This window comes from Scardinius erythrophthalmus (genome assembly GCF_964197995.2).
Source record: "Scardinius erythrophthalmus genome assembly, chromosome: 21".
Lineage (NCBI taxonomy): Eukaryota > Metazoa > Chordata > Actinopteri > Cypriniformes > Leuciscidae > Scardinius > Scardinius erythrophthalmus.
Window position 1 is genome coordinate 4,746,989 of NC_138241.1, and position 20,520 is coordinate 4,767,508.

Sequence of the window (20,520 nt, forward strand, 5' to 3'; positions counted from 1 at the left end):
CCGGAACAAATATTACATTGACCAACCGTCTCACCCTGCTTGTACAACAATGGCGAATTTACAGAGTATTAATATAAAAATAATGCTTGGAAGAAAGTTTCATTAGCCATGGGTTTACCAGGTAAACAGTTAAACACTACACTTCCCAGCTGGCCATTTTCAGAAGCGCGCCTCAGCTAAAACCACTTTGGTGGACACACGGCCTAAATCTACCAGTCCCATAATTTGTATGTTTCGTTTTATATTTAAGAGAACATTCATTCATTTATTTATTGTTTGTTTGTTTGAATAATTAATGTTTTGTGCTTTCTCTCTCAGGGCGGTGCTTTGCATTTCGAGGTGAGCGTGGGAATGATGAACCAGCCATTGAAATGATTAAAGTGTCACATCTGAAGTAAGTAACATAAATTCTTCTCACTCTGGCGCAAACACCTCAGTGAGCACTTAAACACCTTTCCCTCATTAGTGGTGTCAAATACGGACATGCAAAAACTACTCTCTGTAATTATTTGGTATTATCTGGACGGTGTCTGGGGTGCACGTTCACCATCTCTTTCTACTTCCACTCTCACATTGCAGTACTTCAGCATGGGGACGTCCTGAGTGATGTCTCATTCCTTAACCTTGCAGTAGAGGGGATTTTATTTATTGTTTGCCTTTATCTCCTTTATCACTTTCCAAACTGCAGTTTGAAACCGTTCAGTCAAGCATGAGCAAGTCAGTGTCTGCTGGTTGTCAGCCAACCCTAAAGACACATTTTCACTGTTTACAACAAATGACAGACAATATTGATTTCCATTGGAGAGTCTCACAATGACTGTGTAGCTCTGTGAATGTGAATGTGAATTTTTAGATCCATTTTAAGCTTCAAGTTGAAATATTTACACCGTATTGCAACCCTTACAAATGGGTGAGATGCATTCCATTGAAATAAAGACTATGTGCACAAGGTGAAAATTACCCATAATATTTTTTTTCTTAAACCCTAAAATCCTGCTAGAGTGGATGTTTATGAACAAAGAAGTCCAAAACAATTATTTACATTGTTTAGCATTGTGTAGTAGTGGTTCCTAATATTGATAATAAATTGGCTGGGAACCACTGGTCTAGTCTAGAGCAACACATTACATAAAACGTATGATTAAAATAATTTAATGCACAGCTAGCCGTGGATTATCCCGCTTATACTTTGACTGGAAATGGCCATCGGGTATTTTAGCTATGAATCATTATATCTAGCATTCTGCCTACTTTAAATAAGACAGAGATAAAGTAGTTAAGATTACTTTTTTTTTAAAGAGAGTTTATGTGTGTACTACCTGCATTTGTCTGATGTCTCTGAATTGCTAATATTTTCAGCAACGATGGAATAATGTCCTAAAAAGTGAAGCTGTGAGTGTAATTACTTTAAAATCAGCAATGTTACTCACTTGTTCCTGAGAAATGTAATGTAGCAAATCAGTAGCGAAGCTATTTACCCAACACAGAACGGTGAATAAATTGACTACTAATGGTGCATATGTAATGGTGCAGAAAGGCTTTGTTGCTCAGTCATTCATCTATCCATTTTATTAACCTATGTAGAGACTATGTTTCGGGCCATAAGCAGGAAAACACCCTGGACTAATGGACAGTCCATCACAGAGCTAACACAGCCATACGTTCACACTAACACAAACACACATTCACAGCAAAAAGCTTTGTAGATTTGTACCTACATTCAGACATGTTAAAGTTCCCCTATTATGCTATTTTAAAGTTTCATAATGTTGTTTTGGAGTCTCCTACGACAGGTTTACATGCATCAAAGGTCAAAAAACTGTTTTATTTCCTCATAATATACATTTGCACATCATCACATTTTTCAATGATTCTCAAACGACTCGTCAAATGAATCAATCTCTCTAAATTCCTCCTTTCCGCGATATCCTCTGCTCTGATTGGCCAGACAGCTCAGTCTGTTGTGATTGCGTGTCCTGAGGCTTCCTACACCTTAAACTAAACACAGTAACAAACAATGACGTCGATTTTACCATATCAATGCGAGCGTGAGCCCGATGATGAAACATTGGAAGAACTAGTTATTCAACCCGAACCTCCATCGCAAGCACGGCTCGAGCAGGACTCAGTGTTTCTCAGTGATACGCACATTATGAGATGTTGCAACTGTAATTCCTCACCATCAGCATTAACAAGTGCATATCCATCAACAAACCGATTATTTTACTTGTACTAATTTATTTACCGAGCATTTTTGTAATATATTGCGACCAACACGTGGAAACTGTATCAATAACAGTGCATGTATACAATGTATACATTATCCGAGCTCTAGAGTGAATGATCTGATGTAACATAAAAACATTTGTAAAACAAATCTGTCACATTATAGAGCACAGTGTCTTCTCGACATGATGCTGTCCAGTGTCCACAGGAATAAGCTGTTGGTTTGAGGTTTAAGTTTTCCCTGGTGTCTGCGCACACAATAAGTGGGCGGGCAGTATGCTAATGTTTCGTTTTGACGTCACAACGAAACGGCTTATGACTCGTTTGGAAAACAATTAATTTAATTGACTCAGAGTCGACTCTTACTTTTGAAAGACAATAACTTTATATACGCTGCACTTTCAGATTTAAAACTTTGCAGGATGTTTTCATTCACTTAGGGCTATGTTACACACTACATGAAAGGTCATTTTCAAAAATCCATAATAGGGGCCCTTTAAGAATATTTCTGACTTTAGTTAACTTTAGACCTTCTTGATGTGAGACAACAGATCTACCCACTGAGCCTCTGTCCCGGCCGGTCAGTCAGTTAATCAATGCTAACTTTAATGAAGCCAGATTGTGAAACGGTCTACAGTAGAATTCCAAAAAGTTGGATATGCTTACTTTTAATGTGGGATACTCTTTTTTTTCCAGAAATGTCAGGTATAGTCCAGAGGATGAAGTAAATGTATGTGTACATGGTCTTGTTTAGGCAGTACCTGGTGGTGGTGTTCAGAGATAAACCTCTGGAGCTCTGGGATGTCCGCACAGGAACACTGCTGCGCGAGATGGCCAAGAACTTCCCTACTGTCACTGCCCTGGTACTGTGTCAAACTCACACTGCTGTTCTGCTTATTGCTTAAATAGTTGCTTATTGTTTTGAACTTCTATGTGTCTGTCCGTCTACATTACTGTTTAGCTTTTTTAAGTATGCACTGCAGTTTTATTACAAGTTTTTGAACTGAGAGATTACTCTGAATCTTTCTCTGCAAAGAGACTGGCTTTATCACCACACAAACCCATTGAAGGGCGAAGTCGCTGTGGGGTTTTGACAGCAAGGCCAGTAAACATTGTAATGGCGCCGCTAGCGATGATTCTCAAATAACCCCAACAATAACCTTAGTAATAAATGCAGTCTCTCTCCCGGCAACCTGTCTGCCAGCTCATTTGCATCTTGATTACTTCCTAGGGGTAAAATCTGTGCCGGCGACTTCTAGCGGTCAGAAATTACAGAGTTTGAAGTGCTTTTAAAGCACAGTAATATCTAGGTAGCATCTGGCAGACATAGGAAAATTGGGGAATGTTTGATGCGTTACGTCCCATATATTCCAAAGAGACCAGTTTCATGATTATAAGCAAAAGATTTTTGAAATTATAAGAAAATAGACATTTGCTCTAATCGTGATCAGTTGGTGGCACTGTTCCAAAACTGGCAATAACAAGTTTCATGAAGTAGCGGAGATGCATATTTAACAGTTATATTTGTTGTTGCATTATTCCTTTAACATCCAACCTAAAAAAAATACACACCAGGTGAATTAGGAAACAAACATTTTACTAATAGATATCACCATACTTGATTAGAGAGAGTCTTTTTTATCAGTCCATAAATCAGAAATTACTGTCAGCCAAAAAAAAAAAAAAAACATTTCCAAAATGTAATATAAAATTAGACAAATTATATATGAGCAGACACCTCTGTAAAAACCTTCCAAATATAAAATAAAACTGTAAAGGCAATACTGCATGAATATCTGAGTTTGCTTGAGGGAAAATCCTCATAAACCACTCTCATCTATTACTGATCTCCACAAAAGTTTGTATGCTTCTTCAGAATGATATGTCGCATATCCTAATTTGAACCCCTAATAATAATAATAATCAAAAACAATAGGGTTTATGACCAAATGCAGTTTATGACTAGCCTGGCTCCGCCCTCCTGCGTACTTCCGATCAATTTTATTTCCCTTCAGTACTACGTCTGGGATTGTGGTGTATTCTTTGTTTTTCTCCGGCAAAATTTGTGGCGGCCCAATCAGCGAACAGAGGGAGTGGCTGAGAACGATGACGTTGATGTCGTGCGTTAGTTTGAGTTGTAGGGTTACGTCACGACCAAAGGTTAGCGATTGGTTATGGCAGATCCAGAGTGACTCTGGCAGATCCAATAGTTTTAAACTTCAACAGAATACCCGCCTACAAGGAAGTTAACGCTTGTCAATGGAGAGAGGCCAGACTGTCTGTACAAATGAAATGTATGAGAGTCTGGTAGAACCAGGCTAGTTTATGACCCCCTTCAAAGAAAACATTTAATCCTCCATCATATATTTTCACCAATATTCTTTGAGCATTTGCTTACATTAAAACTGTCTGTGCAGTGACTCATGATAACATTTCTTTGTGTGTAAACAGGAGTGGTCTCCTTCACATAACCTTAAAAGTCTGAAGAAAAAGCAGCTTGCTGCGCGTGAGGCCATGGCCAGACAGACCACCCTCGCGGATGCGGAGCAGAGCAGTGTCGAGTCCTCGGTCATCAGGTCTGACGGAGGCAAAATCACTGTCATCATTAACTCATCTTCTTGTTTTTCCTGGAGAACACACACAAAAAAAAGTCTTATTGAAGAATGAAAACATGCAATGTCAAGCTCCGAAATCTACATAAAAGTAGCATAAAACTCCTGAACTGTATTACAAAACTTCTAATGTACACAGATTTATAATTCATTTGAAAAATGATTTGGACCATTTCAGATCTCTACACTGAAACTGAAGTCCCCTCTCCGCTGTAGCTCAGATGTTATTTGCGCTTACGCACATTCAAACTTGAAGATGCATTGCACCATGTTTGATGACATTGATAACATTGATTCTCCTGTGACCAGCTGTGCCTTGACAAGTTTGAACATGCTGAAGTATGAATGAGATTACAGTGGAGGGGAACACTTTCAGTGCACTTAAAAAACTGACTAAAAAATTTGGATGACTTCAAGTGACTTCAATGCTTTTATTCAACTTTTTGAGCTTTTTGTCATTGCCAACTCTCCACTGTTGTTGTATAGAAAAATGTGTCCAGTATGTTCTTCAGCTTTCTTATTTTGTGTTCCATGAAAGAAATTAAGTAACCGAGGTTTGGAATTACATGATGGGTAAATTATAGATTTTGTACATTTTTTTGTCTTTTTTTCTTTTTGGCTAGACTTTTGCTAGAGTCTAACTTTGATTCACTAATCACTGGTACTTGGTGCTGAATTTCAGGAACATTTTCGGATGCATTTCAGAAAAAAGTTCACAGAGACGGCAGAAAGCACACCCTGTTTAATTTCTTTATTTTACAAAAACACAACGTTTTGTTGTTATTGTGAGTGTACTCAAAAGTAAACCCTTTACAATTTCGAATGATGTATTAAAAATGGAGTATTTTAAGTCGATTTAGCTGCTATATGTGGAAAAAATCCACCAAAATGCGCCGGCACGTTCGTCGACCCCAGGGGGTTACTTAGATCAAATAACTTTCATTGTGATACACACTCCAGTCTAAGTGGTTTGCTGTTTGCATCAGAACTCTTAACAACTCTGTGTTGCTGTCTGTCAGTATGTTGCAGGACGCTGAGAGTAAGTCTGAAATGGGTCAGGGCATATCGGCTCGAGAACACTTCGTGTTTACTGACACAGATGGCCAGGTCTATCACATCACTGTGGAAGGCAACAGCGTGAAGGATGGGGCACGTATTCCACCTGATGTGAGTGTCCTTATGTGTTTTGCTTCTTAGTTCTGATCTACTGTCTTAAAAAACTAATTCTTAATCATAATATGGTAAGTTTCTATTGATATCGAAGGCTATATGCTTAATATGTAGCTCTGATTGACACATTTTGTATCGGGGGTCCCTTGTCAAGGGGATCCTTGCCCTGAAAAACGTTGAAGACCCCTGCTTGGACGTATCATAATTATTTTGATAACTTTTTGTCGTATAGTCTATAGTTGCTTTGTACAAGGATTGATGAAGATCTGGCTAATTATTATTAGTACACGCCCTAATAATAACAATAAACAGAGCAGGTCCAAGAGGGTCTCGCACAATCTGTCCATGGGCCCTTAATATACAGCTGGAAATATCTAATCTATGTCAACTGTCAATGTCACATATAAACATCATCATGACATTTGTCAAGAAATTGCTTGGGAATTTAGACAATTTCCTTTGTTTTGAATAGAACCTAGCATCCATATTACTAGTACATTGGCTATTTATTAGTACTTATAAAATACATATTAATGCGTTATTCTGCCTGACCTTATTCTACATCTCTGAATCCTAGCCAATACCTAAACTCAACAACTAACTAACTATTAATAAAGCAGTGATTAGGTGAGAGTAAGATTAGTAAATAGTGAGAATTGGACCCTAATCTAAAGTGTGACCAAAATGTGGTCATGTATTCAGCAAGTCAGTCAAATGATCTGTATGTTGTTGGTGACAATTCGATATATAAAGCTAAAAATCAGTTTGAAACCATCCTGTACACTTAATTTATTCATCATTTTGAATGCTAGATTTCCTCACACATTTTGTGAGAAAGTGAATGTCGCACCCAGTTAATCCAAAATAATTGTTTAGTACATAAACCTTTTTAGCGCAATTTTCCACCGGACAAAATTGCGATTGTTAACTCATGATTTCTGTTCTGCCTGTGCGCACCAATCTTGCACTTCTATCTACTCCTCAACCAGACCACCTAGAGACTTCGGGTTTTCAGCATTATGTTAAGGAAGGTCTAATCTCGGGAACGCACAAAAAAAAAAATCCAGGAAAAGATTTACTATCTCTTACTATTGTGATCCCATGACGTCAGAAAATTGCGCTAAAACACTCACTGAGTTTTTATTACTTGTTTTTTTTTGTATTCCTGTTTTGTCCCATCACTCAGATAATAATCAGTCATACATGAAAGCAGATTCTGTTTTCAGATTAACAGTCCTAGATACAGAATGTCATGAATACAGCTGTACACACTCTTCTGAATGGATCAAAGGAGTTTTCAAACATTTACGCCTAATGTTGAAAAATCTGCAGTTTTCAACTTTTGAGATGAAAGAGGAGATGGAGAGAAAATTGCTCCCTTCATCCTCATTATCCTTTTATCTCCTGCGGGGCTTTTTTTTTTTTTTTTTTTTTTCAAAAGCCACAATGCCTATTTCTGATCGGTTGTTCAGATCCATTTCACTGTTCGTATTTTGAGTTTGTAAGCGACCCATATACTGTATGCTTTCAGCATAACCAGTGACACAAGAACTCATATTCTTGGTCACCAGTGTCACGCTCCCTGTTCTTTTGTTGCATTAATTCTGTTCATTCAACTGTAATTTCTATTAAAAAAATAAGAGGAATGAAAATACTAAACAAAGATGAATTATATGAAGATGTGAAATGAATAGACTGAGAATTAGATAAAAACATGAGGACAAAGTTTTCCTTTGGGGATAATTGCAGTTGAAAAAATTTAATCACAATATTTAGCAATGTATTTTATTGTAGAACTCAGCATATTTCAAAATATTTAAAATCGCTATGCAGATATAGCATTAAATATGTGTTCTGAATTTGTTTAATCTGTTGGCATTTGTCATCACTCTATGGACCCTATTTTAATGGTCTAAGCCCATGGTCTAAAGCACAGGGCGCAAGTTCACTTAGGGCGAGTCCGAATCCACTTTTGCTAGTCTAACGATGGGAAAAATGGTCGGCGAGGGTTGTCCCTATTCTCTTAATGAGTAATGGGTGTGTTTTGGGATTTTGTTAAACCAATCAGTGTCTCATCTCCCATTCCCTTTAAATGCCAGTTGCGCTCGCGCCATGGCAGATTCGCTATTTACATGACGGAATTTGATAGTGGAAAGACCGAACGCGTCTCCAGAGCACAAACGGATCTGCTCTTGTGCGAGGTAAAAGTGCGCAAGCAGACCATCTACGGGACAAGCCGGATTCCACCATATCTTTATGTACACAATAATAATCTTTTACATTGTAATCCTTTTATTTTAAATATTTGGCATGTTTGTGTGCTGCTGTGCGTCCCTGTGTGTTTAATAAGCAGAGTGTACGCCGTGTGTTGTGGACCCGCCTATAGGCGCGCATTAGACCAGGTTTCAATTGGTCAATGGTTCAGTCTATTTCTGTTGCCTCAAAATAGCAACGCTCCAACAATGTGCCAGAACACACCTCATTTTCAGACCAGCAGCCCATGGGCGCACAAATGGGCGCAAATGCATTTGTTATTTAAACAACGTGGCGCAGGACGTGAAAATGATAACTGCGTCAGACTGAAACTAGCAAAAAACACTTGGCTCGCGCTTGCCGTTGCATTGCGCCGGGTGTAAGATAGGGCCCCAAATGTTTTAGTGTTTGAACTTTGTTTTTCCTTAAAACCTTTTCTTTTAATGGAACATTGTGACAGCTCTATTGGTGTTGTGGCATATTAGCTGTGTGCTATGTCTTTTATGCAAGAAAATAAATGTCTTTTCTCTTTCAGGGCAGTATGGGGAGTATTGCCTGTATTGCATGGAAAGGAGACACTCTAGTTCTGGGAGATGTAGATGGAAACCTCAATTTTTGGGACCTAAAGGCCCGTCTTTCAAGGTACAAATGTATACATCACTAATAACTCTGCAAGTCAAACATGTCTCCGGTCATGTACATGCGTAAACTGATTTAATTGTTGAACTCTTCACCGTACTGAAGTGACACATCATAAGGGACTGAGTTGAGAAAAGTACAACTGTGTTCATCACACACTCTTTTACCGTGTTGATACAATGTCACACACATTTATATTTTTCAGGGGTGTACCTACACACCGCGGGTGGGTGAAGAAGATTCGTTTTGCTCCAGGGAAAGGCAACCAAAAACTTTTAGTGATGTACACAGACGGTGCTGAGGTCTGGGATACCAAAGAGGTGTGTGTGTGTGTGTGTTGTTTATTATATTATGTATTTATTTATTTAAAAAAAAAAAAGCTTCATTTTGCTTCAAGTCCTTATGAAGCAAGTGCCACCATCTTAGCAGTTCCCCATAGCAGCCATTTTCTATCCAGCTGAAAAAGCTCAAAAAATCTGATTTAACTCTTTCAAGGGTTTTTGACAGAATACAATATTTTATATCCTGGGAAACTCTCAAGTGTGTTTGTTGCTATATAATGTATACACAACAGTTACAGTAGTTCCGGTCCTCAAATTGAATTGGATGAGAGGCCTTTGAGAGTGCAGATGAACCACCAGTTTCAGTGTTTGGACTTTTCACTGCCTGTATTTTTCTTGAAAGATAATGCTGTCACACACTCCCTCAGGTGCAGATGGTGAGCAGCATCAGAGTGGGGCGTAACGTGAGTTATAGGATTCTGGATATCGACTGGTGCACGTCAGATAAAGTGGTGCTGGCATCAGATGACGGCTGTGTGAGAGTGCTGGAGATGGCCATGAAGTCTGCCAGTTACAGAATGGATGAGCAGGACCTGACAGGCGAGTGTTTTTGGCTGAAAAAAATGTCACAGTTTCAAATGACTCAAATGGATTTCAATCATGACAACTCTCCCGGTAGTTTATAAAATATTTTATTTATGTAAATGGAATGTACATATGTTTGGTGGACTAGATTTGCTACACTGCTTCTTAGGGCTGCACGATTATGACAAAAATCATAATTGTCGATTATTCCCTTGAAATTGTAATTGCGATTATTCATTATGATTATCACAATTTACATTGAATGTTTTGAATAGCTTTATACCAGTGATTCTCAACTTGCTTTGCCAGGGGACCCAAATATCCCCATGGTCATCAAGCCATGACTAACGTTTTTAGGAAATATATATATATATACACACACACACCATATATGCCTATTACAATACATTTGTTTACACAACAATTGTTGACACACACACAAGTACTGTCCCCCTTTACTTAACATTCACATAAATTGTAAGAATATGACTTCTGCTAGAGAGTGAATGTTTTTGTGTGAACTATCCTTTTAAGAGCACTAAAAGTCAATGGGAAGTCCCCATTAGGATAGCTGATAAATGTGTGGGGGACCAGTCATCCTTCATGTTTGTATGTGCATATGCTGACACTTAATTTATGAAATTTGGTTAAGTGGGTCATGCCATCAGACAGACTTGTTGATGTAGAATAGACTGTGATGTATGCGTGGCTCTGTGGTGTCTGTTTCAGATCCAGTATGGTGTCCCTATCTCCTGCTGCCACGTGCTGCTCTCACGCTGAAGGCCTTTCTGCTGCTGCAGCCGTGGTGCGACACATTCACCATGGACATCTCGCAAATGTGCGTGACGGCTGCATTATTCTGTCACATCCGTTTCCATTCAGAAGTCATTCACAGCACATTTTCATCCAGTCTGTTGTGATAACTATGTCTTCACTGAAACTTTTCGTAACATTTTAGTTTAGGGTCCAGTTCTCACTAATAACTAGTTGCTTATTAGCACACATATTCGTTCTAACTGTTAATTAAACTATTAATAAGCAGTAATTAGGAGTTTATTGAGGCAAAGGACATATTTAGTAGTGAGAATTGGACCCTAAACTAAAGTGTGACGAAACTTTTTTGTTTTTAAATTTTTTTCTGTAGGGATGCACCAAACATTTTTTTGCACTGAGTACAATAACCAGTACTTTCTTTTTGGTACTTGCTGATTTCATCAATTTTCCAGCACAGTACAGAGGGGCTGATGGATTGAAGATAGTCTATTTATTTTCATTAAATGTCAACCCCATTAATAACATCAAATACAAGACACAATAACTGATCACCAAGGCATCATAAAATCAAAATATATTATTTACCCTTACTCTTACAACCAGGAATCATATCATTGACCCAATTAGTTTAGTAAACAGTAAAAATGGCATTGTAATCGAGTGTGCACAGCAGTGACAGGAATGAGCCAACACTCTTTCCTAGTTTTATACACATAAACATGACTTTTCATGTATTACCCGTCCCATTAATAACTTAACATGCTTCCAAGTTGAAGGCTTTTACATTTACTATTTATAATCCTTACTATGTTATATGTTCCCTGCAGTTGCTAAAATGGCATATTGTTTCATATGCATCAATTTGATCCACTTGGGTTGTTTCCTGTTTTAAATATTTACTAATAATTAATTCATATCCATTAAATGAAATTTCCTACAGGGTCCTTGTGATTGTGGAAAACCTGGAAATATCAGGAACTCATTTTGAGTGCTTGTGTAGTGTAAATCCTCCCAACAAACAAGCTGATCATTTCAGCAAGTAGTTCCGGGTCGTTCTTCATCACATTCTGTTTGGAAAGTTGGAAATGTGTAACTCTATCAAAATACGCCATGACATAAGCAATTTTATTATTGTTTTGAAGAACAAGAAATTTAGTTTTTCTTTTGTGATTTCATGCTTCAGAGAGTTTAATATAAATCCTTTTTTACAAAGTTCACAGACATGCATGTCAATATTTCAAAGGGAAATGTGTATCTCTATAAATCCCTTCACACAGATGTATTGTATGATCTTTTTTCTTTATTATTGTGGCATTTAGATACAATTCTGTGAATAGATTTGCAGATTCCTAGAGCGAATACTTGGAATTGTGATTTCCAGATCTGGAAAAGTCATAGAAATGACATAATCCTTTAATAATAAACTACATCATTTTTCACCTATATATTGCCCTTTTCGAGAGATTATATAAAGTCAAAGTCTTGTAGTAGCATGTATGTTACAAATTCTGTTGAATTGAATTCTGTTTATTGGAGAAATTTACACACTAATACTGTAAGTATAATTGTTTGAATAAGTCGAATTAGTTGATGCTTGACATACAAATATAAATTTTCCCCATGGGTCTTCGTTTAAACGATTTGATCATGAACGCCTGAAAGCGTCTTAGAAAAGTCATGGAAATCCAATGATCAATCAGTACGTCTGGTAACCCTTAGTTTGGACAGTTTATTTTTGTTTAGTTGGTCTATTCAAATCTTTTCTTGACATACTTTCTACAGTTGAACAGAAACTTGATTCCAGACAAAAGATGAACTCTTCTGCTGACTTGTATTGTGTGCTTCCATCCTTAGAGACTACAAAGAAAAAGATGAAATCAAGGGACTGATCCAGGAACAGCTCAACTCTCTTTCTAAGTATGTTCACTCCCAGAAATAAGCACAGCACTGTTTCTATAATAACTCTGTAATTCAAGTATGGTATTCAAGGCCATTTCTTTGCCTTCAAAGAAGTACCTATTAATAAAAGCAGGAACAAAATGATCCTCAAATAGCTCACACTGTTTTATGTGAAGAGCTTTTTAAAAGCGCATGCTGATGTTTTCATTCTGGGTCATGTCTAACTAGTTTTTTTTTCTTCTTCCCACTCAAGTGACATCAAAAGTGTTCTCCAGGACCCAAATCTGAACTTGCTGCAACGCTGCCTCCTAGTGTCTCGGTAAGTGTCGATTGAGCAGGGTTGTGCACCAATTTAATTGAGAATGCATTCCAGTTCAGTTTTAAAGGATTAGTTCACTGATATCCTGATAATTTACTCACCCCCACGTCATCCATGATGTTCATGTCTGTCTTTGAGGAAAACATTCCAGGATTTTTCTCCATATAGTGGACTTCAGTGGGGTCCAACTGTTTGAAGGTCCAAATTGCAGTTTCATTGCGATCCCAGTTTCTCTACACGTTGAATAATAGTCTTATCTAGCCAAACCATCAGTCATTTTCTACAAAAAGATAAACATTTATATACTTTTTAAACACAAATGCTCATCTTGCACTAGCTTTGCGATGTTTAGTTTCACAAAGGTAGGGTAGGGCCTAAAACTCCATCTCATTTTTCCTCCAAATTCAAAATCGACATCGTTGTTTTACCCTTTTTGTAAATGGCGTTTGACTTAGGCCCAATCCCAATTCTACCCCTTACCCCTTCCCTTTCCCTACCCCTCTGTTTTGCGCGTTCACGTGAGGGGTAGGGTTGTCTCGATTCTCTTTTGGTTGGAGGGGTAGGGGTAGGGGTAGGGGTAGGGGGAAGGGCCAGATAGCTTTTCAAACAACGATTTTTCGGGACCACACTTCAAACGAAGGGGTATGAGAGATGTCCCTGCATACACTGGCTACATAGGCAACATGGCTGCCCAAGCGAAAAAGGAGACCCATAAATGTAAGAATTTTTGGCATTATTAAGTATTTTAACGACAAATAATCATTTGCTTTGTTGCATTCAATCTTGTATTCATATATACAGTCATGTTCTTCAAAGAAAAGTTTGCAAAATAATCGCTGAAGTTCGCTAACGATAGTCAAGTCAAGTCATCTTCATTTATATAGCGCTTTTTACAATGCAGATTGTCTCAAAGCAGCTTTACAGAGATAAGCGTATAATATAAGGTAACAGAGATTGTTTCGGCTTTACAGCAGAGTTAAGTTATTTCCATCTAAAGTTAGTTTTAATTGATTTGGTTCCATCGCAATGATCATTTGTTATTAAATTAGGGGCCGCTAAGACGACACCATTCTCTCTACACAGACTTTAAACGCGAACCTGTGAGAAATGCTGATGGCGTTCACATGCGCATTTAGAATGGGTTCTAGTCCCGCAACATATTTTCATGTCTGATAGCTGGTGAGTGTAATTGCGGCAGGAAATTGTCTTATCTTTTACCAAATGTCTGCTATGCATCTCCTGTGACGTAGGCGCTAGCGACGATGTATAATGACGTGTAATGGTTTAGGAGTGGTGTCCCATTTCTTAGGGGAATATTTTCACCCCTATGCCTTGCCACTCTGTTTTAAGGGGCAAGGGTAAGGGGTAGACGAAGGGGTATTAAATATAATTGGGATTGGGCCTTAGTCTTTGCACGTTCGCTTTGTAGACATTAGGTCGGTACTTCCGCCTATGTCACACATGACCTTTCAACCTGATTACCAAAGCTATTGCAAAATGGAGAAAAATCCTGGAATGTTTTCCTCAAAAACCTTCATTTCTTTTCGACTGAAGAAAGAAAGACATGAATATCTTGAATGACATGGGGGAGAGTAAATTATCAGGAAAGAATAATTCTGAAGTAAACTAATCCTTTAAATTAAATAGAACCCTGCTGTATTTGTTATTTATTTGTATTTGTAATTTAGTGGTCCAAGCACCTTCACTTTGTTGTTGTTGTTGTTGTTGTTTTTGCCTTGGAGTTCCTCTCATTATTATTAATATTTCATCAGGCTGTTTGGTGATGAATCAGACCTTCAGTTTTGGACGGTGGCTGCTCATTACATCCAGTCCTTTTCTCCGAGCTGCCAGCCCAGCGGACCTGTCCCAGAAGGCCAAGCGGCAGCTGAGGGCCCCCAGAGCACCCCTGGGAGCCACCTGGACATCTGCCATGACACCCTCTGTGAAAGCTCCTTCTTCCAGGTATGAGCTGCTGGCGTACTGAACAATACATGAATATGAGGATTATGGAAGAGGATATTACTGCCTCAGAACCAAGAATGCTTTAAATCCTAGTTGCAATAATTTACGAATTCATACATAGTGATTGTGAGCGAGCACAGATTTGCCTGAGATTTTGAGATTTTGATGCCTAATAGAGACACTTTAGACATGTACCGAGCAACCACCCAAAACACCCTACCATTGTGCCCGCATGAGAAAGCACACCTCACATCTACTGAATGTGCTGTAGTTCTATTCTACAGTTTACTGGATGACATTAATGGAGCATCAGTAATTAGACTGGGATTTGAAGTATACTAGTGAATTGATGACACAATGATTCTTGAGAGGTCTTCAGAGACAGAGGCCCTGAATATTAACACCGCAATATTCAGCAGGACTTTAGGGGTTTAATTATAATAGCCAGTTATTCTTCCTTAATGGAGAGAGACTGTCATGCTGAGTTATTTGTAAATAGTGCAGTTTACGCCTAAAATTAAAAACACTCCATTATACAGAACACATTTGCTTTATTGTGAGAAAAAAAGTACATTATTGCTGCACCATTATCAGCAGTAAACCAAATATGTTTCATATCATTTGTGAGTGCAAAAAAAAAAAAGCCACAGTATGCATTGCTCCTGCAACAAAGTTGTTGTGTGATCGCCAGGGCGTTGTTATGCGGTCCATAAGGAGATCCATGTGGTTATTGAGTATTCTGTGTAGTTCTTATGGTGTTGCTTCAGTATGTGGGTTTTCTGGATGGTGCTAGGTAGTTACTTACTGCTCCTGGTCACATCTGTCTTATATTCCATCTGACGTCCATAGTGCCATAGATTACCAACCCTCATGATGTGTCTTCCTATATGGTTGTTTAAGAAATGAAAAGCAACACACTCCATCAATTAGGGTTAGAAGAACTGTTGCCAAACGTAGAAACATAATAATCACTGCAATAATGATCAGCTGGAAATGTTGACCACAAATACAGAAGTTTTTCCAGATTGTCCGTCACTGCATTCTCTCTGTGTTTACGATTCTTTGGCGCATTTAGCCACTGCCAACGACGCGCTGGATCCTTCACTGAAACTGAATGTAACTCAGTCCCTCTAAACATTTACTCTTTGAATGCTTGCATTGACTAAAGGTTTGCTAAGAAGTATTTCCTACTAAAGCAAGGTGGTATTTGACTCTGGTTAAGCGTTTCCATAGCAGACTGGTGGGAGTGGGCTTGGACGGCAACATGCCCAATGCATTATGGGTGTTGAAGTTTTCCTACTTATTTGTCAAAAGGGAAGACAACAGACATTTTTCTCTGACTTCGTTCTTCAGGTTGCACTGATTTCAAGTTTTCTTTTGCCTTTTTACTGTAGAATTTTTATTGAAATCCAAATTTGGCAGCAGTAAAATACCCCTTTATGGGAAAATGCATTGAAGAAATGGCCTTTCATATTATAACAGATTTGAATTTCGCAGAATGCAGTGAGAATCTAGAATGCGTAAACCCAGCGTGATCGGCTGGCGATTTGATTTCGCCCTGTAGCTCAGGCTGGAAGCTGTACATTTATCTCTGCTGCTTCCTTTACAAATTTGCGTGAACCAATCACAAACTGGCTTATCCACCTGGCGCTCTATTGGCGGGTTTAATCCAATCCAATTCCAGGGCCGTTACGCCTCTCTCCAATTCCTTTTAACCTCTCGACGTCGAAGATGCTCAATGGCTTCTTTTTAGCAAACGCTCGAGTGGGTGTAAATACCACTAACTTTCATGTTTGTTTTTTTGCATAACCTGCAAAAATCGCTTGACTCCATTGCTGCCTCTGCAAACCGCTGTTCAACGCAGTTGGTTACACGTTTCCTGCCTGGAGTTTTCGCATTGCTCTGCAAAGTACGTTACCCGGATTGTTGCGTTTCCAGATAACGATGGATCTTAGCACTTACGAGGATTTTCTGTGAGCGACTTTACGAACGTTCGTGTTCATTTCACGTGCGTTTCACAAAAATGCACTTAGCACGATCGTACGCAGCTGTGCTTTAAGTGCTACTTAAGAGTCGCTGTCCGTGCTGAAATGTCACCGTGTAGAATGGCTTGTAATTGCAGCACACGCTTGCAATTTTAAATGTTTAACCTAACTGTTTTCATCTGATTTGCATTTTCTAAGAGGCCAATAATCTATAAAAGCACAAACCTACGAGGGAAAACACCAGCAAAATGCCTGAACCAAAAAAAAAAAAAGCAAAGAAAATAGCTTTTTTTTTTTAAGAGGAGATTAAGGTAATTTTAGAGGAGGTGGAGCTATACAAACATATTATTTTCAGCAGGTTTAAGGGAAGTCATACATATAAACAAAAACAAAAAATCTGGGAGGATTTTGCTAGAAAACTGACTGCAACTAGGGGCATTAAAAGATCAGGGAAGGAGGTCAGGAAGAAGTGGCAGGGCTTTGCCAGCCTTGCTAAAAGGAAAAGGGCTCTGCAGAGGACAACATTTAATAAAACAGGTGGTGGGACCAATGATGGCCAACCAAGAAATGCCCAATACATGGCTGGTTTTCGTGCATGTCAGCAAGTCATTGACAGATGTTTTTTTTTTGTTCATCCCTATTTTTCCCAGTCTTTGAGGCATATTACATCTTTTATTTATTTTTTCGTTCATTCATTTAATTTTGATTAAAATTATTAGATTAAATTATTTATATGTTTTTGTTTTGTTTTCTGACCTTTTTTAATTATTTAATTTATACATACTATGCCCGTTGATCACGCCTCTTGTGCAGTCGAAAATACAGAACAGACTCCCCAGACCAATGTTCAATCTTAAAAGACTAATGAGACTCATGATCTGCAGGGCCCAATTAGCAAAGTTTGTTTTTCCAATATGTGGTTGAGAAAGCTGTCCGTCTGAAAATGTTATGCTTCTAACAAGCATGTTTTTAAAGACACCATCTATATTTCATTATTTGCTGATTTCCAAGATATTGTGAAATAAAGCCGGCTACACGAGTCACGACTTTCAAAGTGGCTTTGTAAAATCACACTGCATATTTTAGCTGTTTGTCTAACAGAAAACTGAAAAACAGCATAATGAAGCTGTAAGAGTCGGGTGTCATTTGAAGTGTTAATTGATTATTCAAATTAATCTCTGCCTGTTCTCTAGTATTAACATGAGGGGAAACAAATATGACTCTTCCCCCTGAGGGATCAGTAAGGTACATCTATCTTCAGAAACATTCTCTCCACAGGGGAGCAAGAGTTTAATTATTTCAGTCCTGATTGGGCTGCTTAAAATCTAAATATGGATCAGATCAAAATAGGATTTTGTTCATTCTTTTGAAATATAAGTTCTCCTCAAAAGAGTCAGTTTACAAGCAGCAGAAATACGCCTTCATGCAACGCACATTCAGTAGACGTAAGTGTTGTTCACTCTGCTGCGTGTAGTAGCCTCATATTAATAAAAAATCTCAATATTGACCTGAGTTCTGTTTTCGATCATGCACTGTGCATGTTTTTGATGACTTGAGATAGATGCAAATGCACTGGCTAGTAATGTGTTACAGTAATAATATTACTTTCCCCAATAATGGTTTCTGTAATGAACTACTAAAATTTTTGTATTTCATTCAGAACATTCATTTACGGAACACAAAATGACATGCAAATCGTATTTCTTTCTCTGTCATTTAGAGGTTTCAGCTGGAGCGAGTTCGTCTACAAGAAGTGAAAAGGTCCAGCTACGAACACACCAAAAAGTGTGCTGACCAACTGCTGCTGCTGGGACAGGTAAGTACCTGCACACTTCTGATGGAGTTTACATTACGTCATTATCAAAAAAAGAAAAATATTTGTTATTTATATATATATATATATATATATATATATATATATATATATATATATATATATATATATATATATATATATATATATATATATATATATATATATATATATAAAATAAACAAACAGGTTGCCGCTTTTTGCCGTCTCTGTTTCCTTTCAGTGAACTTATTTTTGGAGCAAAAATGCAGCATATAGTGTACTATTTGTTGCATAGTTTTTTCTTTTGTTTTGTTAATCTGTTAACTCTTTAAGGTAAATATACAGTATTTGGCATATTTATTTCCTTTTCTCCAAAATTATTTATTTTTTCGACACCCAAGCATCTCCAGTCGACACTTAATAATCTTTATAGTCTAGCACTGCGTCTACAGTCGACAACTGACTTCGAGTTGGACGACGTCTCGTCCCTTTTCCTATAACACTATCAAAGTGTCTAGTAAGCTTCCCTTACTAACCTGCTGTGCAGCATTAACTAGACAAACTCCAGACAATGCCTTCGAATATGCTTTAAGAATCAAGATTGGTTAAGAATCAACCAGCAAAAAGAATACAACAGTTTTTATAGAATAGGAGCATGGCAAAAATGACATGAAACATTCCTTATTTTCCCTACAATTTGATTGGTTCTTCATATGCAAACCCTTCTCTTACTAGGTAGAAGCAACTTAGATCTCAAATCATTAAAAAAATGGAAAAGGTTAGAAATTCAGTTGATTACTCAATATGTCATGAGACTATTCTAGACTGTTATATTTTTGTTATTACATGGCTTGGTTGAATTCTAATGTAGAATGCGGTCTGTTATTTCTTGATAACAGACCGCTGCTAAGTAAAACACACCGTTGCCATGAAAAACAGAGCGTTGCTATGGACGCAGAATTCTAACCGTAGAGACGGAACAGACTATTTTCTTTAGCGGAAGCAATACAATCGTTTTTAAATCAATAAACTCCTTTTTAAATCAGTATTTTGTGTCAAATTATTGATTTCTTTGGTAGGTCAAGTCAAGTCAAGTCAAGTCAAGTTTATTTATATAGCGCTTTTCACAACACAGGTTGTATCAAAGCAGCTTCACAGTAATAAATTAGAACAATACATCAATGTTTGTTTCTAGTGGAACGTCTACGTTCGGTAATGCTGATCAATAATATCGTTGATTGATTAATTCAATTAAATATCCCCAAATATCCCCAACTGAGCAAGCCAAAGGCAACAGTGGCAAGGAACCGAAAAACTCCATCAGGTGACCTAATGGAGAAAAAAAAACCTTGGGAGAACCCGGGCTCAGTCGGGGGCCAGTTCTCCTCTGGCGTTTATGAACTAGAGGTCGGATTTAACTGTAGGATTAAAAGTATTATATGAATGCCTGGCTGAAGAGATGCGTCTTTAATCTAGTTTTAAACTGGGAGAGCGAGTCTGAGCAACGAACAGTATCCGGAAGACTATTCCAGAGTTTTGGTGCTAAATGTGAAAATGCTCTCCCTCCTTTGGTGGATCTGGATATCCTAGGTATGACCAAAAGCCTCGAATTTAGTGATCTTAAAGAGCGCGATGGATTATAGGGCGATAGAAGATCGGTTAAATAGACTGGAGCTAAGCCGTTTAGGGCTTTATAAGTCAGTAGCAATACCTTGTAATTAATACGGGACTTTATAGGTAACCAATGTAGGGATGATAAAATCGGTGTTATATGATCATATTTTCTTGATCTAGTTAGAACTCTAGCGGCGGCATTTTGGACTAACTGTAGCTTGTTTATTAAGGATGCAGGACAACCGGCTAATAACGCATTACAGTAATCTAGTCTCGAGGTCATGAATGCATGAACTAACTTTTCTGCGTCAGAAACTGATAGCATATTACGTAGCTTAGCAATGTTTCTAAGGTGGAAAAAGGCTGTTCTTGTAACATATGAAATATGATTTTCAAAAGACAGGTT

The 20,520-nt window shown here is 38.0% G+C and overlaps 1 protein-coding gene across 1 annotated transcript in view; it reads left to right on the forward strand.

The window, feature by feature from the left end:
• Positions 1 to 20,520, forward strand: part of wdr11 (WD repeat domain 11) — a 113,598-nt gene that overhangs the window by 80,009 nt on the left and 13,069 nt on the right. The window contains exons 13-24 of the mRNA XM_081351297.1: positions 319 to 394; positions 2,981 to 3,089; positions 4,678 to 4,802; positions 5,858 to 6,005; positions 8,797 to 8,903; positions 9,106 to 9,220; positions 9,610 to 9,781; positions 10,496 to 10,604; positions 12,395 to 12,457; positions 12,693 to 12,758; positions 14,531 to 14,720; positions 18,426 to 18,521. Coding sequence (XP_081207423.1) covers positions 319 to 394; positions 2,981 to 3,089; positions 4,678 to 4,802; positions 5,858 to 6,005; positions 8,797 to 8,903; positions 9,106 to 9,220; positions 9,610 to 9,781; positions 10,496 to 10,604; positions 12,395 to 12,457; positions 12,693 to 12,758; positions 14,531 to 14,720; positions 18,426 to 18,521 — 1,376 coding nt within the window. The remainder of the gene's footprint in view (positions 1 to 318; positions 395 to 2,980; positions 3,090 to 4,677; positions 4,803 to 5,857; positions 6,006 to 8,796; positions 8,904 to 9,105; positions 9,221 to 9,609; positions 9,782 to 10,495; positions 10,605 to 12,394; positions 12,458 to 12,692; positions 12,759 to 14,530; positions 14,721 to 18,425; positions 18,522 to 20,520) is intronic.